General features: G+C 44.6%; 1 protein-coding gene across 1 annotated transcript in view; it reads right to left on the bottom strand.

Annotated features, from left to right (window-relative positions):
• Positions 1-25,876, bottom strand: part of LOC311129071 (contactin-associated protein-like 5) — a gene marked incomplete at both ends in the record, with an annotated part of 110,140 nt that overhangs the window by 19,249 nt on the left and 65,015 nt on the right. Inside the window, 9 exons of the mRNA XM_084161340.1 lie at positions 1,163-1,282; positions 10,340-10,446; positions 13,343-13,511; positions 13,675-13,818; positions 14,677-14,944; positions 16,044-16,187; positions 16,378-16,562; positions 17,380-17,583; positions 25,385-25,532. Of these exons, the coding sequence (XP_084017466.1) occupies positions 1,163-1,282; positions 10,340-10,446; positions 13,343-13,511; positions 13,675-13,818; positions 14,677-14,944; positions 16,044-16,187; positions 16,378-16,562; positions 17,380-17,583; positions 25,385-25,532 (1,489 nt within the window). The remainder of the gene's footprint in view (positions 1-1,162; positions 1,283-10,339; positions 10,447-13,342; positions 13,512-13,674; positions 13,819-14,676; positions 14,945-16,043; positions 16,188-16,377; positions 16,563-17,379; positions 17,584-25,384; positions 25,533-25,876) is intronic.

The following is a 25,876-nucleotide window of genomic DNA, read 5'->3' as shown; positions in this document are numbered from 1 at the left end:
TATTTACATCTCTAATGGATTCTTTAATTGAGGTCAACCTGAGGCAACTCAATGCAAAATGATTAGGATTTGTGGCGGGGAAAAGAGGCAAACACATTGTGATCCTGAGCCAGACTATCAACAGGCAGCAGCCAGCCAGCCAGCCAGCCAGCCAGCCAGCCAGCCAGCCAGCCAGCCAGCCAGCCACCCCCCCAGCCAGCCAGTCAGCCACCCACTCAGCCAGCCAGCCACCCCTCCAGCCAGCCACCCAGTCAGTCAGCCAGCCAGCCAGCCAGCCAGCCAGCCAGCCAGCCAGCCAGCCAGCCAGCCAGCCAGCAACCCACCCAGCCTGCCAGCCAGCCTGCCAGCCTGCCAGCCTGCCAGCCTGCCAGCCTGCCAGCCTGCCAGCCAGCCACCCGCCCAGCCAGCCGCCCACCCGCCCAGCCTCCCGCCCAGCCACCCACCCAGCCAGCCAGCTGCCCACCCGCCTAGCCACCCAGCCAGCCACTCACCCAGCCACTCACCCAGCCAGCCAGCCACCAAACAACCCACCCACCTATCCACACGCCCAGCCACCCAGCCACCCACCCACCCACCCTGCAACCCACCCAACCTCCCACCCAGCCACCCACCCAACCACCCACCCACCCACCCAGCCAGCTAGCCAGCCAGCCAGCCATCCACCTCCGTAATGACTTAAATGTTGCATTAACCTCCGGAAAGTTCATGACAGCAAGTGATGGATATTGTCATGAGTGTCAGCACCGAGGCATCAAGCTCTCATTCCTTTACTCTGTCTGTGAAAAGTCTAAATCCCTGAAGACATGAGACACAGACTTGAATCAGAGCCCTGGTATTTTTTATGTGCATTCACTTTAGTTTTTGTGTAATTTTGCGCACTTTTACACAAATAATGTCTTATTTACAGCAGAGATTTACCCAAATCTTTATTTGAAGCTCTCATTGTAACCAAAGGGCGAGTCCATATCGAGTAACCCTAATGATTTTCCACTTGATAGCTTGGCTGTCAATTGTGCTGTGGGTCAAAGCAATGTGATCTGTCAGTGACTGAATCAGATATTGTTTACCAAGACTCTCCTATGACATGAACTTAGAGGTATTGTGGGATTCAGGGGATTGCAGAGAGGTGATGACAGGGCTGGGGTCCCCAGTGGCAGCTCACCTGTCATGTTGCAGTAGACCTGTGTGGGCGCCAGAGGACCACTGCCATCTGGATCAATGGAGAAGTAGCCTGAGGAGCTGCCAGTCAGCCGGTAGGCCTCACATGATGCCTCATAGATGGCTACAGAGGAACACAGGGATACATCATGCCTCATAGATAGCTACAGAGGAACACAGGGATACATCATGCCTCATAGATGGCTACAGAAGAACACAGGGATACATGATGCCTCATAGATGGCTAAAGAGGAACACAGGGATACATGATGCCTCATAGATGGCTACAGAGGAACACAGGGATACATGATGCCTCATAGATGGCTACAGAGGAACACAGGGATACACGATGCCTCATAGATGGCTACAGAGGAACACAGGGATACATCATGCCTCATAGATGGCTACAGAGGAACATAGGGATACATGATGCCTCATATATAGCTACAGAGGAACCCAGGGATACATGATGCCTCATAGATGGCTACAGAGGAACACAGGGATACATCATGCCTCATAGATGGCTACAGAGGAACACAGGGATACATCATGCCTCATAGATGGCTACAGAAGAACACAGGGATACATGATGCCACATAGATGGCTACAGAGGAACACAGGGATACATCATGCCTTATAGATGGCTACAGAGGAACACAGGGATACATGATGCCTCATAGATGGCTACAGAGGAACACAGGGATACATCATGCCTCATAGATGGCTACAGAGGAACACAGGGATACATGATGCCTCATAGATGGCTACAGAGAAACACATGGATACATCATGCCTCATAGATGGCTACAGAGGAACACAGGGATACATGATGCCTCATAGATGGCTACAGAGGAACACAGGGATACATGATGCCTCGTAGATGGCTACAGAGGAACACAGGTATACATCATGCCTCATAGATGGCTACAGAGGAACACAGGGATACATCATGCCTCATAGATGGCTACAGAGGAACACAGGGATACATCATGCCTCATAGATGGCTACAGAGGAACACAGGGATACATGATGCCTCATAGATGGCTACAGAGGAACACAGGGATACATCATGCCTCATAGATGGCTACAGAGGAACACAGGGATACATCATGCCTCATAGATGGCTACAGAGGAACACAGGGATACATCATGCCTCATAGATGGCTACAGAGGAACACAGGGATACATGATGCCTCATAGATGGCTACAGAGGAGCACAGGGATACATCATGCCTCATAGATGGCTACAGAGGAACACAGGGATACATCATGCCTCATAGATGGCTACAGAGGAACACAGGGATACATCATGCCTCATAGATGGCTACAGAGGAACACAGGGATACATCATGCCTCATAGATGGCTACAGAGGAACACAGGGATACATCATGCCTCATAGATGGCTACAGAGGAACACAGGGATAGATCATGCTCTCAAATGTCTGACAGAAATTTGGTGAGAAAGTTGAAAAACTATTGTATTGGGTAGCATGTAACATAATTGCAAAGTGGCTGGCAAATTTGCAATAGTACTGAGTGGTTATTAGTTGCGAGACTCAAAAACACAGACATCTACATTTAGAAAATATGAATATAATATATGGTACATTAATATACACTACCCTTCAAAAGTTTGGGGTCACTTAGAAATATCCTTGTTTTCCATGAAAACATATATGAAATGAGTTTGAATAGGAAATATAGCAAAATGCATAGTGAATGTAGTCATTGACAAGGTTAGAAATAATGATTTTTAATTGAAATAATAATTGTGTCCTGCATTCTAGTTGTCAATTTGTTGAGGTAATCTGAAGAGATTTCACCCCTTGCTTCCTGAAGCACCTCCCACAAGTTGGATTGGCTTGATGGGCACTTCTTACATACCATACGGTCAAGCTGCTCCCACAACAGCTCAATAGGGTTGAGATCCGGTGACTGTGATAACCACTCCATTATAGACAGAATACCAGCTGACTGCTTCTTCCCTAAATAGTTACTGCATAGTTTGGAGCTGTGCTTTGGGTCATTGTCCTGTTGTAGGAGGAAATTGGCTCGAATCAAGCGCCGTCCACAGGGTATGGCATGGCTTTGCAAAATGGAGTGATAGCCTTCCTTCTTCAAGATCCCTTTTACCCTGTACAAATCTCCCACTTTACCACCACCAAAGCACCCCCAGACCATCACATTGCCTCCACCATGCATGACAGATGGCATCAAGCACTCCTCCAGCATCTTTTCATTTGGTCTGAGTCTCACAAATGTTCTTCTTTGTGATCTGAACACCTCAAACTTTGATTTGTCTGTCCATAACACTTTTTTCCAATCTTCTTCTGTCCAGTGTCTGTGTTCTTTTGCCATTCTTAATCTTTTCTTTTTATTGGCCAGTCTGACATATGGCTTTTTCTTTGCAACTCTGCCTAGAAGGTCAGCATCCCGGAGTCACCTCTTCACTGTTGACGTTGAGACTGGTGTTTTGCGGGTACTATTTAATGAAGCTGCCAGTTGAGGAGGACCTGTGAGGCGTCTGTTTCTCAAACTAGACACTCTAATGTATTTGTCCTCTTGCTCAGTTGTGCACCGGGGCCTCCCACTCCTCTTTCTATTCTGGTTAGAGCCAGTTTGCTCTGTTCTGTGAAGGGAGTAGTACACAGCGTTGTACGAGAACTTCAGTTTCTTGGCAATTTCTCGCATGGAATAGCCTTCATTTCTCAGAACAAGAATAGACTGACGAGTTTCAGAAGAAAGTTATTTGTTTCTGGCCATTTTGAGCCTGTAATCGAGCCCACAATTGCTGATGCACCAGATACTCAACTAGTCTCAAGAAGGCCAGTTTTTATGCTTCTTTAATCAGCACAACAGTTTTCAGCTGTGCTAACATAATTGCAAAAAGATTTTCTATTGATCAATTAACCTTTTGAAATGATAAACTTGGATTAGCAAACACAACGTGCTATTGGAACACAGGACTGATGGTTGCTGATAATGGGCCTCTGTACACCTACAGTGAGGGAAAAAAGTATTTGATCCCCTGCTGATTTTGTACGTTTGCCCACTGACAAAGACATGATCAGTCTATAATTTTAATGGTAGGGTTATTTCAACAGTGAGAGACAGAATAACAATAACAAAAATCCTGAAAACACATGTCAAAAATGTTATAAATTGATTTGCATTTTAATGAGGGAAATAAGTATTTGACCCCTCTGCAAAACATGACTTAGTACTTGGTGGCAAAACCCTTGTTGGCAATCACAGAGGTCAGACGTTTCTTGTAGTTGGCCACCAGATTTGCACACATCTCAGGAGGGATTTTGTTCCACTCCTCTTTGCAGATCTTCTGCAAGTCATTAAGGTTTCGAGGCTGATGTTTGGCAACTCGAACCTTCAGCTCCCTCCACAGATTTCCTATGGGATTAGGTCTGGAGACTGGCTAGGCCACTCCAGGACCTTAATGTGCTTCTTCTTGAGCCACTCCTTTGATGCCTTGGCTGTGTGTTTTGGGTCATTGTCATGCTGGAATACCCATCCACAAACCATTTTCAATGCCCTGGCTGAGGGAAGGAGGTTCTCACCCAAGATTTGACGGTACATGGCCCCGTCCATCGTCCCTTTGATGCGGTGAAGTTGTCCTGTCCCCTTAGCAGAAAAACACCCCCAAAGCATGATGTTTCCACCTCCATGTTTGACGGTGGGGATGGTGTTCTTGGGGTCATAGGCAGCATTCCTCCTCCTCCAAACACGGCGAGTTGAGTTGATGCCAAAGAGCTCGGTTTTGGTCTCATCTGACCACAACACTTTCACCAAGTTCTCCTCTGAATCATTCAGATGTTTACTGGCAAACTTCCGACGGGCCTGTATATGTGCTTTCTTGAGCAGGGGGACCTTGCGGGCGCTCCAGGATTTCAGTCCTTCACGGCGTAGTGTGTTACCAATTGTTTTCTTGGTGACTATGGTCCCAGCTGCCTTGAGATAATTGACAAGATCCTCCCGTGTAGTTCTGGGCTGATTCCTCACCGTTCTCATGATCATTGCAACTCCACAAGGTGAAGAGTGTGCTCCTAATCTCAGCTCGTTACCTGTATAAAAGACACCTGGGAACCAGAAATCTTTCTGATTGAGAGGGGGTCAAATACTTATTTCCCTCATTAAAATGCAAATCAATTTATAACATTTTTGACATGCGTTTTTCTGGATTTTTTTGTTGTCATTCTGTCTCTCACTGTTCAAATAAACCTACCATTAAAATTATAGACTGATCATTTCTTTGTCAGTGGGCAAACGTACAAAATCAGCAGGGGATCAAATACTTTTTTCCCTCACTGTATGTAGATATTCCATAAAAAATCAGCCGTTTCCAGCTACAATAGCCATTTACAACATTTACAATGTTATTTTAAATGGACAAAAAATGTGCTTTTCTTTCGAAAACAAGGACATTTCTAAGTGACCCCAAACTCTTGAACGGTAGTGTACATGCTTTATACATGCTTTATATGAACCTACACATCCAAGTATAACTGACCAACTTGTGAAAGACAAGCATAGTAATTTTGAATTCCTTAAAGTGAGTGTGGAAGAGGTGAAAATAAGTATTCTTGTCTATCAACAATAACAAGCCACCGGGGTCTGACAATCTGGAGGAAAATAGCGGACGATATTGCCACTCCTATTTGCCATCTCTTCAAACTAAGCCTACAGGAAAGAGTGTGCCCTTAGGCCTGGAGGTAAGCAAAAGTCATTCCGCTACCCAAGAACAACAAAGCACCCTTTACTGGCTCAAACAGCCAAACAGTCAGCCTGTTACCAACCCTTAGTAAACTTTTGTGAAAAAAGGTGTTTTATCAGATACAATGCTATTTCACAGTAAACAAATTAACAAGAGATTTTATGCACACTTATAGGAAAGGGCATTCAACATGTATGCCGCTTACACAAATGACTGATGATTGGCTGAGAGAAATTGATAATAAAGATATTGTGGGAGCTGTTTTGTTAGACTTCAGTGCAGCTTTTGACATTATCAATCATAATCTGCTGCTGGAAAAACGTATGTTTTATGGCTTTACATTCATTTTACATTTACATTTTTAGTCATTTAGCAGACGCTCTTATCCAGAGCGATTTACAGTTAGTGAGTGCATACATTCCCCAGGGCAGCTGTCTAGGCCCCTTACTTTTTTCAATCTTTACTAATGACCTGCCACTGGCTCTGAGTAAAGTCTTTGTGTCTATGTATGCTGATGACTCAACACTATACACGTCAGCTACTACAGCAAGTGAAATTACTGCAACACTTAAAGAGCTGCAGTCAGTTTCAGAATGGGTGGTAAGAAATAAGTTAGTGCTAAATATTTCAAAAACTAAAAGCATTGTATTTGGGACAAATCATTCACCTGTACACAGCCCATCTGTAATTAGCCCACCCAACTACCTCATCCCCACATTGTTACAGTGGGGAAAAAAAGTATTTAGTCAGCCACCAATTGTGCAAGTTCTCCCACTTAAAAAGATGAGAGAGGCCTGTCATTTTCATCATAGGTACACGTCAACTATGACAGACAAAATGAGGAAAAAAAATCCAGAAAATCACATTGTAGGATTTTTAATGATTTTATTTGCAAATTATGGTGGAAAATAAGTATTTGGTCAATAACAAAAGTTTCTCAATACTTTGTTATATACCCTTTGTTGGCAATGACACAGGTCAAACGTTTTCTGTAAGTCTTCACAAGGTTTTCACACACTGTTGCTGGTATTTTGGCCCATTCCTCCATGCAGATCTCCTCTAGAGCAGTGATGTTTTGGGGCTGTCGCTGGGCAACACGGACTTTCAACTCCCTCCAAAGATTTTCTATGGGGTTGAGATCTGGAGACTGGCTAGGCCACTCCAGGACCTTGAAATGCTTCTTACGAAGCCACTCCTTCGTTGCCCGGGCGGTGTGTTTGGGATCATTGTCATGCTGAAAGACCCAGCCACGTTTCATCTTCAATGCCCTTGCTGATGGAAGGAGGTTTTCACTCAAAATCTCACGATACATGGCCCCATTCATTCTTTCCTTTACACGGATCAGTCGTCCTGGTCCCTTTGCAGAAAAACAGCCCCAAAGCATGATGTTTCCACCCCCATGCTTCACAGTAGGTATGGTGTTCTTTGGATGCAACTCAGCATTCTTTGTCCTCCAAACACGACGAGTTGAGTTTTTACCAAAAAGTTCTATTTTGGTTTCATCTGACCATATGACATTCTCCCAATCCTCTTCTGGATCATCCAAATGCACTCTAGCAAACTTCAGACGGGCCTGGACATGTACTGGCTTAAGCAGGGGGACACGTCTGGCACTGCAGGATTTGAGTCCCTGGCGGCGTAGTGTGTTACTGATGGTAGGCTTTGTTACTTTGGTCCCAGCTCTCTGCAGGTCATTCACTAGGTCCCCCCGTGTGGTTCTGGGATTTTTGCTCACCGTTCTTGTGATCATTTTGACCCCACGGGGTGAGATCTTGCGTGGAGCCCCAGATCGAGGGAGATTATCAGTGGTCTTGTATGTCTTCCATTTCCTAATAATTGCTCCCACAGTTGATTTCTTCAAACCAAGCTGCTTACCTATTGCAGATTCAGTCTTCCCAGCCTGGTGCAGGTCTACAATTTTGTTGCTGGTGTCCTTTGACAGCTCTTTGGTCTTGGCCATAGTGGAGTTTGGAGTGTGACTGTTTGAGGTTGTGGACAGGTGTCTTTTATACTGATAACAAGTTCAAACAGGTGCCATTAATACAGGTAACGAGTGGAGGACAGAGGAGCCTCTTAAAAAAGAAGTTACAGGTCTGTGAGAGCCAGAAATCTTGCTTGTTTGTAGGTGACCAAATACTTATTTTCCACCATAATTTGCAAATAAATTCATAACAAATCCAACAATGTGATATTCTGGATTTTTTTTTCTCAATTTGTCTGTCAAAGTTGACGTGTACCTATGATGAAAATTACAGGCCTCTCTCATCTTTTTAAGTGGGAGAACTTGCACAATTGGTGGCTGACTAAATACTTTTTTTCCCCACTGTATTTATTTTGCTCATTTGCACCCCAGTATCTCTATTTGCACATCATCTTCTGCACATCTATCATTCCAGTGTTAATACTCTAAATTGTAATTATTTTGCACTACGGCCTATTAATTATTTTTGCACTACGGCCTTACCTCAATAACTTACTACATTTTCACACACTGTATATAGATTTTCTATTGTGTTATTGACTGTATGTTTTGTTTTATCCCATGTGTAACTCTGTGTTGTTGTTTTTATCGCACTGCTTTGCTTTATCTTGGCCAGGTCGCAGTTGTAAATGAGAACTTGTTCTCAACTGGCTTACCTGGTTAAATAAAGGAAAAAAAAAAAAAAACTCTACTAAATATTGTTATGAATAATTTGGAAATTGATCAAGCTGAGGAGACTAAACTGCTTGGAGTAACCCTGGATGGTAAACTGTTATGGTCAAAACATGTTGATACAACAGTAGCTAAGATGGGGAGCTAAGATCTATTCATAATAAAGCGCTGCTCTGTCTTCTTAACAATGCTATCAACAGGGCAGGTCCTACAGACCCTAGTTTTGTCGCACCTGGACTACTGTCCAGTCATGTGGTCAGGTGCAACAATGAGGGAGTTAGGAAAATTACAATTGGCCCAGAACAGGGCAGCACGGCTGGCCCTTAAATGTACAAGGAGAGCTAACATTAAAATATGCACGTCAATCTCTCCTGGCTCAAAGTAGAGGAGAGATTGACTTCACCACTATTTGTATTTGTGAGAGGTATTGACATGTTGAATGCACCTAGCTGTTGGACACCCATGCATACCCCACAAGACATGCCACCAGAGGTTTCTTCTGTTGTGAAATGTATTGTAATGTTTTTAAAATTGTATAACTGTGTTGATTTTGCTGGACCCCTGGAAGAGTACCTGCTGCCTTGACAGGAACTAATGGGGATCCATAATAAACCCCAGGAAGAGTACCTGCTGCCTTGGCAGGAACTAATGGGGATCCATAATAAACCCCAGGAAGAGTACCTGCTGCCTCGGCAGGAACTAATGGGGATCCATAATAAACCCCAGGAAGAGTACCTGCTGCCTTGGCAGGAACTAATGGGGATCCATAATAAACCCCAGGAAGAGTAGCTGCTGCCTTGGCAGGAACTAGTGGGGATCCATAATAAACCCCAGGAAGAGTACCTGCTGCCTTGGCAGGAACTAATGGGGATCCATAATAAACCCCAGGAAGAGTACCTACTGCCTTGGCAGGAACTAATGGGGATCCATAATAAACCCCAGGAAGAGTAGCTGCTGTCTTGGTAGGAACTAATGGGGATCCATAATAAACCCCAGGAAGAGTACCTACTGCCTTGGCAGGAACTAATGGGGATCCATAATAAACCCCAGGAAGAGTACCTACTGCCTTGGCAGGAACTAATGGGGATCCATAATAAACCCCAGGAAGAGTAGCTGCTGCCTTGGTAGGAACTAATGGGGATCCATAGTACATAGCAACACAATTAGACCTGGTCATACTAATGTTGTAGCCTTCCCATATTGCATATGTCATATTGCACACATATGCATAACTAAGAAAAGGTAGCAAGCCAGACACCATTATGCATATAAAGAGTATGTTTGAAGTAAGTGGGGACATTTTCAATCATGTGGTGCACATTCATATCAAGGTACACTGCATCCGCTGGCGAATAAACATGAAATCAGTATTCAGGGGCAGAGGGTTCTGGGAGCGCTCGGTGGTGAATATCAAAAAGGGAGTTTGTACATGTCTGGAGACGACAGATGGGAGGAGAAACGTCCATGTGTCAGACTGAGGATCTCGATGTACAACTAACAGGGTTTACCTGAGACCCAGGTAGTTAAGCCAGGCAGAATACCAGGGGACTGATCACTACAGGTTCACTCTGGCTTTCAACCATCTCATGTTGTTACCCACCCCTTTGAATGACGCTTTATAACGAGGGCAGCACATGGATAACAGCTCTATGTGATTGTGAGATGCATTTAAATATTGTGCATATCCTGTGCATGGTGTGTATTGTGCAGTATCGTCAAGAACAAGTTTGAGAAAGGGGTGGTGTGTGTTACTGTAAGGTATTGTATATAGTGTAGGTAAGAAGAGCAGGCGGTGACTCACAGTTGTGGCAGGTGGCTCCGGTGTATCCTGTCCCAGAGCAGTCGCAGTAGAAGCTGCTCCAGGACTGGGAACACTGCCCTCCATGTTCACAGAGGTTTGGCAGACATCTGGAGACAGGCAACAGCAAAAATATACATTATGTTACCATGTACACTACCAGTCAAAAGTTTGGACACACCTACTCATTCAAGGGTTTTTCTTTATTTTTACGATTTTTGTACATTGTAGAATAATAGTGAAGACATCAAAACTATGAAATAACACATATGGAATCAAGTAGTAACCCCAAAAAGTGTTAAACAAATTCTTCAAATAGCCACCCTTTGCCTTGATGACAGCTTTGCACACTCTTGGCATTCTCTCAACCAGCTTCATGATGTAATCACCTGGAATGCATTTCAATTGACAGGTGTGCCTTCTTAAAAGTTAATTTGCAAGGAGAAACAACAGCCCATCATTACTTTAAGACATGAAGGTCAGTAAAAATGGAAGATAGCCCTATTTGGTAAAAGACCAAGTCCATATTATGGCAAGAACAGCTCAAATAAGCAAAGAGAAACAACAGCCCATCATTACTTTAAGACATGAAGGTCAGTAAAAATGGAACATTTCAAGAACTTTGAAAGATTCTTCAAGTGCAGTCACAAAAACCATCAAGCGCTATGATGAAACTGGATCTCATGAGGACCGCAACAGGAATGGAAGACACAGAGTTACCTCTGCTGCAGATGATAAGTTCATTAGAGTTACCAGCCTCAGAAATTGCAGCCCAAATAAATGCTTCACAGAGTTCAAATCACAAACAACATCAACTGTTCAGAGGGGACTGTGTGAATCAGGCCTTCATGGTCGAATTGCTGCAAAGAAACCACTACTAAAGGACACCAAGAAGAAGAACAGACCTGCTTGGGCCAAGAAACAAGAGCAATGGACATTAGACCGGTGGAAATGTGTCATTTGGTCTGGAGTCCAAATTGGAGATTTTTGGTTCCAACCGCCGTGTCTTTGAAGAATCTCATTTGTTTAACTCTTTTTTGGATGAGTAGGTGTGTACAAACTTTTGACTGGTACTGTATATACATATCTATACTATGCATGAGCAAATGCCAGGTTATTCAAAATAAAATAAAAAATAATAATTTCAAAAGATTTGATAAGGTAGAAAAACACCTGCAAATCTGTTTTTACAATCTCAGAGATTGATGTAATATGTATATTATACAAATTTATGTTTGTAATTGATGTAACATATACTAGTTATTTGTTTGAAAGATTATAAACTTTTTTCCCCAGTAATAAACACAAACAATCACACAATGAAAAGTCTGAGAAGGATAAAGTGTTGGCAACGAAAGAAATTCAATCAAAGCCCAAACATGTAAGATCTACCAATCCTTTTTGTAATGAAGAGCAAAAACATGGTTTGTCTTTGTGTTGAGGCCTACTATCTTTCATGATCTGGTAAGGACACTCCCTCCCAATACATTTTTCATTTCCTTGTCATTATCAAGGAACGTTCCGACACCCGAGTACTCAAGAGGTGAGACGACACAGTTTATTCATTTTTCTTTTGCCATTGTTTTGTTATGATTTACAAGACCGCTCGGTAAATCCCAAATGAATTGGTACCCTTCCAACTCAGATTGTTGGGGCAACTGGTAAACAAACACAGTCCTGTGCTATTGTGTTTGAAAAAAAGAAACGGCAGCATAATCAAATCAAACCCAGAACATGTGTTTATGGGATTTGAACACCCAGCGCTTCACGGATATTCCTCTCATAACCATGCTTTCCTGATTAATAGTCTCTTCCTCAAGCCTCCTTCAGTTTTGCGTAATCGCCCGGCTTTCAAGCACGCATCTACAATTTCATACACTTTAGTCTCTCTCCCATTAATTGCCATGGAGCGGAGTGACCATGGCGTGGGTAAGGTTGCAGGCCATGGTTTTATTACTGTAGAGCTATTTCAATTGTTGTGTTCGCGGCTGCCCTCACGGGTCATGAATTTACAGAAGTGCACACTTGCAAAAACTGTAGTCATGAAGTTTGATTGGACACAGTGAAAAGGAGATTAGCACTCGTAAAGGTTAATCTTCCAATCCTTTAATGAAGCATAGTTCTGGTTGTTACGATTAAATATTTCCAACGGTCTGGTCGCACTAACCTCCCTAAAACAAAAGGGTAATATTGCGTGGTAGTGAAATACACAACACATTCTCTCAGCATACTCTTTGTGCATACTCTCAGCATACTCTTTGTGCATACTCTCAGTATACTCTTTGTGCATACTCTCAGCATACTCTTTGTGCATACTCTCAGCATACTCTTTGTGCATACTCTGAGCATACTCTTTGTGCATACTCTCAGCATACTATTTGTGCATACTCTCAGCATACTCTTTGTGCATACGCTCAGCATACTCTTTGTGCATACTCTCAGCATACTCTTTGTGCATACTCTCAGCATACTCTTTGTGCATACTCTCAGCATACTCTTTGTGGAAGGCTCCATGAGAGGTAGCCAATACACAGAGACAGCTGTTTTGTTGTCACCAAGCTTCTCATTCCCACTTTTTACACATTCCATTCGCTTTAACTAACATCAACTAACATTTAATCTGTAATTGTTCCACACACTCCAACAGCATTCTCAGTCTGCGGGTTAGCATAGCAAACAGAACAATCAGGTATAGCTGCGACCTGACATCAGAGGTAGGATTCCCCTCAGGGTGAGTACAAGGAGAAGCACCAACTCCTTTGTTTGTCTTCTCCCTGTAAGTGTTGCAGGTTTCCTCAACTTTGCCATGACATCCATTCAGTGTGTACTAATCCCACCCATCGTTCCCACAACACGGTGGGGCAATAAGGGACAGAGAAGATGCAACGCGCCACACAGGAAGCAGCTTCTGTCTTAGTTTGTCATCCAAACACACCAACATTTGGGGATTGGAGCGCCACCTTACTTGGTATACAGTCTGCAGAAGCAAAAACCCTAAAGTCTTACCTGTCATGGATGCCACATGTGTCAAACTGCAGCTCCTTGTAGTCTCCTAGCCGTCCTTGGTGCACCAGGTTCAGGTCCATGGGCTGACTGTTGATGGAGAAGAGACGCATGCACCCCTGGAACGCCAACTTGGGGTTCTCACAGCCTGAGACGTTCAGAGAGGGACAACCTGTGACACAGATTGAAAAACTAAATCATGGTATTTTCATCATCCAGCATTTCCTGTATACATCTTCAGATAATTTATTCAGATGCTGCACCAAGACCTGACCACCAAGACCTGGTCTCATGAGACTGTGATGCAGACAAGAAGACTCATTGTGTGGCCTTACCTCCGAAGTAGAGGCTGTCTCCTGCCTCCATGTGGTCCCCCAGCTCAATGGCTGAGGACGGCTCGTTGTCCAGAGTCATGGTGACCTGGAGACCTCGGGAGCTGAGACTCGCAGAGTGCCACAGTCCATCATTCACTCTGTGACCTGTGGACACAGCGAGGTGTCGTTTCTGTGCACGTTACATTTCAATGAGACACTACCAATCTCTATTACAGGCTTATCAAACATCACTTGCAGGTTCTTTCAGGGACTGTTGGGATTGGGATCTCCAACATGGGTAATATTTTAGATTACATTGTTCGTACTAGGCCTACATATTGCAAATCAGAGCCCGTCATTCGCTGTGTAATCTATGGTCACGTGTTACGACATACGACACTGTACTATGACGGGAAGAGGACATGTAAATGAAAATGAATGACTATGTGGTTGGTCAGATTGAAGCTAAATCATTGCCAGAGGACAGAATGTAATGCTGTGACTGTACTGGTGGTTATTGTTGGATGAAACATTGATTTGGCCGTCAGTTCCAGCTTCAAATAGACGTAACAGCAGAATGTGGGATATGAATTTTGATTGTCCTTTATAGGGAAGGTCTTCCAAGCTGTGGCGGTCTTTCTGTGGGTCTCTAATTCCCTCTCTGCCTGCCATCTGCTGAAAGTCTGGGCTCTGCAATCCAACGTAATTCTACAGGTTATTTCTGTCTGACTGCAATCCTGTAGAACTGGCATCCAAAACACAAGATATAAAGGATGGCATTTTATCTCAAGCCATTCAAAGAAGATGAAGTGTCCTCTGACTTTATAGGGGGCAAAAGGTAATATAAATGATGTAGATGAAATGATGTGCAAAACCAAACACAGACGGTCTCCGCCTGGATGATGGATGAGTTTCTCACTGTCTGCCTGCTTCACTGGAATAAAGAGCCTTTTATACTCTGAGTCCCCATAAACAGAACCACTGATTCCTGGGTCAGCTAGACTAGAGGCTGTTGGCCCTCACCGGTGGAGACCTCTTCTTTCTGCTGGGCTGACATGTGGTGGGTCAGGCGCAGCCGACTGTTGCTGATGTGCAGCTCCAGTCTCTGGGGCTCCAGGGGCAGCCGGGTGGAGAGCAGTAGCCCGTCTGGGTTCCACGTTCTGAACTGGAAACGCACCGTGAAGCCCCCCGAAGCAGACGGCATGGCCGGGAGCGACAGGAAGCTGCTGCTGGAGCTCAGGAAGGTAGTGGACACCAGCTGGGGCTCAGAGCACGAAAAGGTCACGTTGCCCTGGAGACACACATGGAACACACAGATAATGGAATTATTTACTCACACCTTCATCAACATGATGAATTCATAATGAATCTCATGTGGGTTTACTGTACTTTTACGGTACCATTCATCTGAGCAGAATGACAAACAGTGGGCTGATAAAGGAAGGTATTTACTGAATATGGTACTCAGATAACTAAATTGCCTGCAAGAACCAAATGATTCCTTGAGAATGCCATATAAAGGTGAATGACTATCTGAAATTCAAAAGGTGCATTACAAGAGGACAACAAATGCAGAAATGTAATATAATATCAAACTATGACATTTCTGAGTTTCTCCCCTCCAATCTAGGTCGGCCGTCAGGTGGGCAAAGAAAGAACACACTAATTCCATGTGGTCCAGAGGCCTTGTGAGGTACATGGAGCAAAAGAGCAGCCATGTCAATTAAGGTCAGCGGCCCATCAATCCCAGAGTCTCAGAGGCAGGGAAGGGCAATCGGCAGCACTTGACTCTCAATGTGATCCATCACCACCAGACTACCACCTCAGGTAGTATTCCACATTGAAATTCCATTACGGATTCCATCATGGCAGTCAGTGAGCAAAATTGGGGCAAAATTGGGACTTGTAAGTAAAGGCCTTTTAACATAGCAATCAGAATTTCAAGGGAAAAAAAAGGTGTCTGTGATGCAATTATGTGGCACTTTGGCTTCTGTCTGATTTGATGGGGGGGGGGGGGGGGGGGGGGGGGGGGGGTCTATTCATGGGTTTAGAATGAATGCCATAATAGTGAGGGGCAGATAGAACTAAAGGGTACAGAGAGTATAGATTGGTTTTCTCACTCAATGTTTTCCTCTACGGACAGTGTCTCTGCCCTGGATCTCTTACAGTTTAAGGAACCATGGAGAAAGCTATGTGACTAACTCAAATACAAATGTGATTAAACGTAGTCGAATCACATTGTAGGCAAACGTGAAATCTCACTGCAACAGTGCAATTAAAACAGTCTGTGAGTTCACAGAGGCCTTGGTTGATTAACTACTTTGTTCCCATACTATTTTAAGGATGTACTAATAATCTATGGTACGGTTGGATGAGAATGGTTGTCTTACCACGCTGTAGATCTGAGGCTTGCGTCGCTTGGCTAGGTCGATGATGTTGATCCCATTGTAGTAGAGGTTCTCCATGCAGCCATGGAAGTTCTTCCTCAGGAAGGTACCAGGCTTACCTGGCAGTGGGATGCCCCCGAAGCTGAGCTATGATGAGGAAAAAGGGTGAAATGTTGACATCATTATTAGAAACGTATACAGTAACTAAGATGACTTCAAAATTGCCACATTTAGTAAGATAACTTGGTTGAACTATTTACTTGGTCTGAAGTGTCTGACTATTCTATAGTGTGTGACCTACTGTAAAGGAATATTCTGGATGTTTGGATAGACACACCTCATAGTCCACCTCCAGAGAGTCTCCTTCCCCCTTGGTCCTGAAGTGCTGTGTGTGGGTGTCCACGGTGAGGTTGACCTGCTTGTTGAAGCGCTCGATGAGGACAGAGTGCCAGTGCTGATCGTCCAGAAGACTGCTGAGAGTGACCGCAACACGACCACTGCTGAACCACAGCCTGGTGTCATCTGAAGACAGAGAACAGACAGAGAACAGATAATATGGTTACTTTGATATAGATCATAAAACAGTACAGTATATTGAGGAAAGAGGAGGTCTGAAAGAATGTGCTCATCAGACATTCCCAAAACGGACTACTAGAACAGTGTTCCCCAGACTCAGCTGTTCACGATGTGGATCTCATGGTTGTTAATATTGAACATTATACAGTTGCCATAGGGACTGTATTGAAAGAAGAGGTGCTCTCATAGGAAGTGCAGACAAGACAGCCATTTAAGAATACTCTTTCCCAGCTCAGCTGCTCACAATATGGATGCTTAACAGTCTGAGTCTATCTTGTAAATGGAGCTCAGGAGCAGTGGTAACTGGAAGAGTATCAGAACACAAACATCCAGTTACCCTCCCAGACTGCTCCTCAGTCTGCTTTTAAATGGTTCAAAAGACTCTTCTATCTATAGCCCGAGCCCCTTGTGTCCTCTTAGCCATGACCTCTAACCTCTAACCCCTGACCTATTTGAGCCAAGTTGAGGTACAGGGCCAGTGACTTACCCAGGTTGATGTAGAGGGCCAGCCTGCCCCGGTGTGACTAACTCACCCAGGTTGATGTAGAGGGCCAACCTGCCCCGGTGTGACTAACTCACCCAGGTTGAAATAGAGGGCCAGCCTGCCCCGGTGTGACTAACTCACCCAGGTTGAGGTAGAGGGCCAACCTGCCCCGGTGTGACTAACTCACCCAGGTTGAGGTAGAGGGCTAACCTGCCCCGGTGTGACTAACTCACCCAGGTTTATGTAGAGGGCCAGCCTGCCCCAATGTGACTAACTCACCCAGGTTGAGGTAGAGGGCCAACCTGCCCCGGTGCAGCTCCAGAGTGATGTAGTCGCCCCTCTGACCCTCTCCGTGGAGCAGCACCCCCTCAGCCTGGTGGCTCTTGAAGCTCAGCGAGATCACATCCTTCACCGTGCTCATGGACTTCTGGTTAAACCGGTAGAGCAGGGAGCTTCTGCCATCAAAGTCTGCCACGTCTGACTCTGAAGGCAAACAACAGATAGTTAAATGGTTTGGCATTGGGTTACTTGCTCCCTGTCACTAAGAGCCTATAATATAGCTCTCAGGGCTTCATTCACTACATGACCAAAGGTATATGGACACCTGCTCTTCGAACATCTCATTCCAAAATCATGGGCATTAATATGGAGTTGGTCCCCCCTTTACTGCTATAACAGCCTCCACTCTTCTGGGGAGGGTTTCCACTAGATGTTGGATCATTGCTGCGGGGACTTGCTTCCATTCAGCCTCAAGAGCATTAGTGAGGTCAGGAACTGATGTTGGGCGATTAGGCCTGGCTTGCAGTTGGCGTTCCAATTTATCCCAAAGGTGTTCGATGGGGTTGAGGTCAGGGCTCTGTGCAGGCCAGTCAAGTTCTTCCATACTGATCTCGACAAACCATTTCTGTATGGATCTCGCTTTGTGCATGGGGGCATTGTCATGCTGAAACAGGAAAGGGCCTTCCCCAAACTGTTGCCACAAAGTTAGAAGCACATAATCGTCTAGAATGTCATTGTATGCTGTAGCATTAAGATTTCACTTCACTGGAACTAAGGGGCCTAGTCCGAACAATGAAAAACAGCCCCAGACCATTATTCCTCCTCCACCAAACTTTACAGTTGGCACTATACATTGGGGCAGATAGCGTTCTCCTGGCATCCGCCAAATCCAGATTCGTCCGTTGGACTGCCAGATGGTGAAGCGTGATTCATCACTGCAGAGAACACATTTCCACTGCTCCAGAGTCCAATGGCGGCGAGCTTTACACCACTCCAGCCGACGCTTTGCTTTGGTCTTAGGCTTGTGTGTGGCTGCTCGGCCATGGAAACCCATTTCATGAAGCTCCCGATGAACAGTTCTTGTGCTGACTTTGCTTCCAGAGGCAGTTTGGAACTCGGTAGTGAGTGTTGCAACCGAGGACAGACTATTTTTACGCACTACGTGCTTCAGCACTCGGCGGTCCCGTTCTGTGAGCTAGTGTGGCCTATCACTTCGCGACTGAGTCGTTGTTGCTCCTAACCGTTTCCACTTCACAATAACAGTACTTACAGTTGACCGGGAAAGGTGGCATCCTATGATGGTGCCATGTTGAAAGTCACTGAGCTCTTCAGTAAGGCCATTCTACTGCCAATGTTTGTGTATGGAGAATACATGGCTGTGTGCTCAGTTTTATACATCTGTCAGCAACGGGTGTGGCTGAAATGTCCACATACTTTTATATACAGTTGAAGTCGGAAGTTTACATACACTTAGGTTGGAGTCATTAAAACTCGTTTTTCAACCACTCCACAAATTTCTTGTTAACAAACTATAGTTTTGGAAAGTCGGTTAGGACATCTACTTTGTGCATGACACAAGTCATTTTTCCAACAATTGTTTACAGACAGATTATTTCACTTATAATTCACTGTATCACAATTCCACTAAGTCACAATACACTAAGTCGACGGTGCCTTTAAACAGCTTGGAAAAAAATGTCATGGTTTAGAAGCTTCTGATAGGCTAATTAACATAATGTGAGTCAATTGGAGGTGTACCTGTGGATGTATTTCAAGGCCTACCTTCAAACTCAGTGCCTCTTTGCTTGACATCATGGGAAAATCAAAAGAAATCAGCCAAGACCTCAGAATTTTTTTTTGTAGACCTCCACAAGTCTGGTTCATCCTTGAGAGCAATTTCCAAACGCCTGAAGGTACCACGCTAATCTTTACAAACAATAGTACGCAAGTATAAACACCATGGGACCACACAGCCGTCATACTGCTCAGGAAGGAGACGCGTTCTGTCTCCTAGAGATGAACGTACTTTGGTGCGAAAAGTGCAAATCAATCCCAGAACAACAGCAAAGGACCTTGTGAAGATGCTGGAGGAAACGGATACAAAGGTATCTATATCCACAGTAAAATGAGTCCTATATTGACATAACCTGAAAAGCCGCTCAGCAAGGAAGAAGCCACTGCTCCAAAACTGCCATTAAAAAACCAGACTAAGGTTTGCAACTGCACATGGGGACAAAGATTTAACTTTTTGGAGAAATGTCCTCAGGTCTGATGAACCAAAAGAAGAACTGTTTGCCCATAATGACCATCGTTATGTTTGGAGGAAAAAGGGGGGAAGCTTGCAAGCAGAAGAACACCATCCCAACCGTGAAGCACGGGGGTGGCAGCATCATGCTGTGGGGGTGCTTTGCTGCAGGAGGGACTGTTGCACTTCACAAAATAGATGGCATCATGAGGAAGGAAAATTATGTGGATATATTGAAGCAACATCTCAAGACATCAGTCAGGAAGTTAAAGTGGCAGGTAGCTTAGTGGGTGAGAGCGTTGTGCCAGTAACCGAAAGGTCGCTGGTTCTAATCCCCGAGCCGACTAGGAGAAAAATCTGTCGATGTGCCCTTAAGCAAGGCACTTAACCCTTATTGCTGATGTAAGTCGCTCTGGATAAGAGTGTTTGCTAAATGACTAAAATGTAAATGTAAAGCTTGGTTGCAAATGGGTCTTCCAAATGGACAATGACCCCAAGCATACTTCCAAAGTTGTGGCAAAATGGCTTTAGAACAACAAAGTCAAGGTGTTGGAGTGGCCATCACAAAGCCCTGACCTCAATCCTATAGAAAATGTATGGGCAGAACTGAAAAAGCGTGTGTGAGCAAGGAGGCCTACAAACCTGACTCAGTTACACCAACTATGTCAGGAGGAATGGGCCAAAATTCACCCAACTTATTGTGGAAGGCTAGCCGAAACGTTTGAGCCAAGTTAAACAATTTAAAGGCAATGCTACCAAATACTAATTGAGTAAACTTCTGACCCACTGGGAATATGATGAAAGAAATAAAAGCTGAAATAAATCACTCTCTCTACTATTATTCTGACATTTCACGTTCTTAAAATAAAGTGGGGATCCTAACTGACCTAACACAGGGAATTTTTACTAGGATTAAATGTCAGGAATTTTGAAAAACTGAGTTAAAATTTGTTTTGGCTAAGGTGTATGTAAACTTCTGACTTCAACTGTATATAGTGTACCTGTGAAGGAAATGCTAATGTGTCTCTATCAATGGTAGTATTTAAATGTACACTGAACTAAAATATAAAAGCAACATGTAAAGTGTTGGTTCCATGTTTCATGAGCTGAAATAAAATATCCCAGAAATGTTCCATATGCACAAAAAGCTTATTTCTCTCAAATCTTGTGCACATAATTGTTTACATCCCTGTTAGTGAGCATTTCTACTTTGCCAAGATAATCCATCCACTTCACAGGTGTGACATATCAAGAAACTGATTAAACAGCATGATCATTACACAGGTGCACCTTGTGCTGGGGACAATAAAAGGCCACTCTAAAATGTGCAGTTTTGTCAAACAAAACACAATTCCACAGATGTCTCAAGTATTGAGGGAGTGTGCAATTGGCATTCTGACTGCCAGAGAACAGAATGTGAATTTCTCTACCATAAGCTGCCTCCAATGTTGATTTAGAGAATTTGGCAGTTCGTCCAACTGGCCTCACAACCGCAGACCACGTGTATGGCGTTGTGCAGGCGAGCGGTTTGCTGATGTCAACGTTGTGAACAGAGTGCCCCATGGTGGCGGTACAGTTATGGTATGGGCAGGCATAAGCTACAGACAACGAACACAATTGCATTTTATTGATGGCAATTTGAATGCACAGAGATACCGTGTTCGAGATCCTGAGGCCAAGTGTCGTGCCATTCATCCACCACCATCACCTCATGTTTCAGCATGATAATGCACGGCCCCATGTCGCAAGGATCTGTACACAATTCCTGGAAGCTGTAAATGTCCCAGTTCTTCCATGGTCTGCATACTCACGAGACATGTCACCCATTAAGCATGTTTGGGATGCTCTGGATCGACGTGTACGACAGTGTGTTCCAGTTCCAGCCAATATCCATCAACTTCGCATAGCCATTGAAAAGGAGTGGGACAACATTCCACAGGCCACAATCAACAGACTGATCAACTCCATGCGAAAGAGATGTGTTGCGCTGCATGAGGCAAATGGTGGTCACACTAGATACTGACTGGTTTTCTGATCCATGCCCATATCCATTGTTTTAAGGTACACTACATATACAAAAGCATGTAGACACCCCTTCAAATTAGTGGATCCAGCTATTTCAGCCACACCCGTTGCTGACAGGTGTATAAAATCGAGCACACAGCCATGCAATCTCTATAGACAAACATTGGCAGCAGAATGGCTTTACTGAAGAGCTCAGTGACTTTCAACTTGGCACCGTCATAGGATGCCACCTTTCCAACAAGTCAGTTCGTAAAATGTCTGCCCTGCTAGAGCTGCCCCGGTCAACTGTACGTGCTGTTATTGTGAAGTGGAAATGTCTAGGAGCAACAACGTCTCAGCCGGGAAGTGGTAGGCCACACAAGCTCACAGAAGGGACCGCCGAGTGCTGAAGCGTTTAAAAATAGTCTGTCCTCGGTTGCAACACTCACTACCGAGTTCCAAACTGCCTCTGGATGCAACGTCAGCACAAGACCTGTTCATCGGGAGCTTCATGAATTGGGTTTCCATGGCCGAGCAGCCGCACAGAAGCCTAAGTTCACCATGCGCAATGCCATGCGTTGGCTGGAGTGGTGTAAAGCTTGCCACCATTGGACTCTGAATCACGCTTCACCTTCTGGCAGCGATGGACAAATCTGGATTTGGCGGATGCCAGGAGAACACTACCTGCCCAAATCCATAGTGCCAACTGTAAAGTTTGGTGGAGGAGGAATAATGGTCTGGGGCTGTTTTTCATGGTTCGGGCTAGGCCCCTTAGTTCCAGTGAAGGGAAATCTTAATGCTACAACATACAATGACATTCTAGACTATTCTGTACTTCCAACTTTGTGGCAAAAAAAAAATAAGCCATTTAGCAGACGCTTTTATCCAAAGCGACTTACAGTCATGTGCGCATATATTTTTACGTATGGGTGGTCCCGGGGATCGAACCAACTACCCTGGCGTTACAAGCGCCATGCTCTACCAATTGAGCTACAGAGGACCACAGTTTGGGGAAGCTTCTGACTTCAACTGTATATAGTGTACCTGTGAAGGAAATGCTAATGTGTCTCTATCAATGGTAGTATTTATCATTGATAGAGACATTGATCATTGATTGCTTTACTTAGATTTTTAAATCTAAGTAAAGCAATGGAATTAAGAATAAATAAATATATGGCCGAGCAATGTCAGAGCGGCATAGACTAAGATACAGTAGAATAGTATAGAATACAGTATATACATATGAGATGAGTAATGCAAGATATGTAAACATTATTAAAGTGACTAGTGTTCCATTTATTAAAGTGGCCAGTGATTTCTAATCTATGTATTTAGGCAGCAGCCTCTAATGTGCTAGTGAAGGCTATTTAACAGTCTGATGGCCTTGAGATAGAAGTTGTTTTTCAGTCTCTCGGTCCCAGCTTTGAGGCACCTATACTGACCTCAGCTTCTGGATGATAGCAGGGTGAACAGGCAGTGGCTCGGGTGGTTGTTGTCCTTGACTATCTTTTTGGCCTTCCTGTGACATCGGGTGCTGTAGGTGTCCTGGAGGGCTGGTAGTTTGCCCCCAGTGATGCGCTGGGCAGACCGCATCACCCTCTGAAGAGCCCTGCGGTTGCGGGCGGTGCAGTTGCCGTACCAGGCGGTGATACAGCCCAACAGGATGCTCTCAATTGTGTCTTACTCACGTCGGCCTTTGAGAAGGAGATCCCACAGTCCTTGGGAGCGGGCCACGTCTGTGTCACTATATTATCCTCAGAGCGGGCGAAGAAGGTGTTTAGCTTGTCCGGAAGCAAGACGTCGGTGTCTGCGACGTGGCTGGTTTTCCTTTTGTTGTGTGTGATTGTCTATAGACCCTGCCACATACGTCTCGTGTCTGAGCCATTGAATTGTGACTCCACTTTGTCCCTATACTGACGTTTTGCCTGTTTGATTGCCTTGCGGAGTGAGTAGCTACACTGTTTGTATTCTGCCATATTCCCAGTCACCTTGCCATGGTTAAATGCGGTGGTTCGCACTTTCAGTTTTGCGCGAATGCTGCCATCTATCCACGGTTTCTGGTTAGGGTAGGTTTTAATAGTCGCAGTGGGTACAACATCTCCTATACACTTCCTGATAAACTCAGTCACCGTATCAGTATATATGTCAATATTATTCTCTGAAGCTACCCAGAACATATCCCAGTCCACGGGATCAAAACTATCTTGAAGCGTGGATTCTGATTGGTCAGACCAGCGTTGAATAGTCCTTAGTACGGGTACTTCCTGTTTGAGTTTCTGCCTATAGGAAGGGAGGAGCAAAATGGAGTCGTGGTCAGATTTGACGAAAGGAGGGCGGGGGAGGACCTTGTATGGATCCCGGAAGTTGGAGTAGCAGTGGTCGAGTGTTTTAGTAGCGCGAGTACTACAGTCGATGTGTTAATAGAACTTCAGCAAACCTTTTCCTCAAATATGCTTTCTTAAAATCCCCAGCTACAATAAATGCAGCCTCAGGATATGTGGTTTCCAGTTTGCATGAAGTCCAGTGAAGTTCTTTGAGGGCCGTCGTGGTATCGGCTTGAGGGGGTATATACACGGCTGTGACTATAAGCAAATAAAATTATCTTGGGAGATAATACGGTCGGCATTTGATTATGAGGTATTCTAGGTCGGGTGAACAAAAGGACTTGAGTTCCTGTATGTTATCACAATTACACCGTGAGTCGTTAATCATAAAACATACACCTCCGCCCTTCTGCTTCCCAGAGAGATATTTATTCCTGTCTGCGCGATGAACTGAGAACCCAACTGGCTGGACCGACTCAGACAGTATATCCCGATAGAGCCATGTTTCTGTGAAACAGAGTATGTTACAATCCCTGATGTCTCTCTGGAAAGAAACCCTTGCCCTGAGCTCGTCAACTTTATTATCCAGAGACTGAACATTAGCGAGTAATATACTCGGAAGCGGTGGGTTGTGTGCACGCCTCTTAAGTCGGACTAGGAGGCTGCTCAGCAAAGGGGGGACCAACTCCATATTAATGCCCATGATTTTAGAATGAGATGTTTGACGAGCAGGTGTCCACATACTTCTGTTCTTGTAGTGTATCTGTGACCAACCTGTTTTATAGTTCAAAAGTAAGATGTGTATTGTCCCTCCTTTTATTCGTTTAACTTTGAGCTTCATGTCTTATCAGATCACAAATTAATCCAACATTAATACAGGGATCATGCTGTGGAACCATTCCGCATTATGAAAGTGCTCACTCAGGGATAATTATAACTGTGCAGTAATACACTAATAATAATATATATTAGTGGTATAATAGTAATTCACTGGCTATTTGTATTTTATTTGCAACACATTCTATTGTTGGAGCTAGTAACAGAAGCATTTTGCTGCACCTGCTGTAACACCTGCAAAATCTGTGTACACGACCAATAAACTTTGATTTGATTAGATTTATTTATTTAGCATTACCCTGGCTCTCAACTGGCACGCCTGCCTGGCTGTTACTGGCATTTTTCTTTAATCATTGTTGCAATATCAAAATCCTCACTATCCCTATGTCTGCAGTTGTCCTCAAACGTCCTGCTTTCATTAAAGGGTATACACAAAGGTAGGGTGGTCTGGATGTAATGGGTGGTGGGGTCACTCACTGTAGGCATTATGATATTATCTGAACGTGTTTGGTCTGTATGTAAGAGCTGGTGGTCACTGTAATGTAGGCACAGCCTATATGGTCTGTATGTAAGTACTGGTGGTCTGATCACTCACTGTAGGCACAGCCGAAGACCTCCACTCTGAGACCCACCCAGCCACTGGGGTTCCAGTCCAGGGGGACGAAGCGCAGGAAGCGGCTTCTAATAGAGTGGGACAACTTGTGGTGGACGACACCGTCAGCGTTCACGTTTCCCACAAACCTCTGCAGACAAACAGAGAGAGGAGGGAGAGAGGAGGGAGAGAGGAGAAAGAGAGGAGGAAGGTTAGAGGAAGAGAGGAGGAAGAGAGGACGAAGAGAAGAAGGAAGAGAGGAGGAAGAGAGGAGGGAGAGAGGAGGAAGAGAGGACGGAGAGAAGAAGGACGAGAGGAGGAAGAGAGGAGGAAGAGAGGAAGGAGAGAGGCAGAAGAGAAGAGGAAGAGAGGAGGGAGAGAGGAGGAAGAGAGGAGGAAGAGAAGAAGGAGAGAGGAGGAAGAGAGGAGGAAGAGAGGAGGAAGAGAGGAGGTAGAGAGGAGGGAGAGAGGAGGGAGAGAGTAAGATGAGGGAGA

This window comes from Coregonus lavaretus (genome assembly GCF_964263955.1).
Source record: "Coregonus lavaretus genome assembly, chromosome: 5".
In the NCBI taxonomy this organism is placed as follows: domain Eukaryota; kingdom Metazoa; phylum Chordata; class Actinopteri; order Salmoniformes; family Salmonidae; genus Coregonus; species Coregonus lavaretus.
Note: the sequence above shows the minus strand (reverse complement) of the source record. Positions and strands in the feature narration are given on the sequence as shown.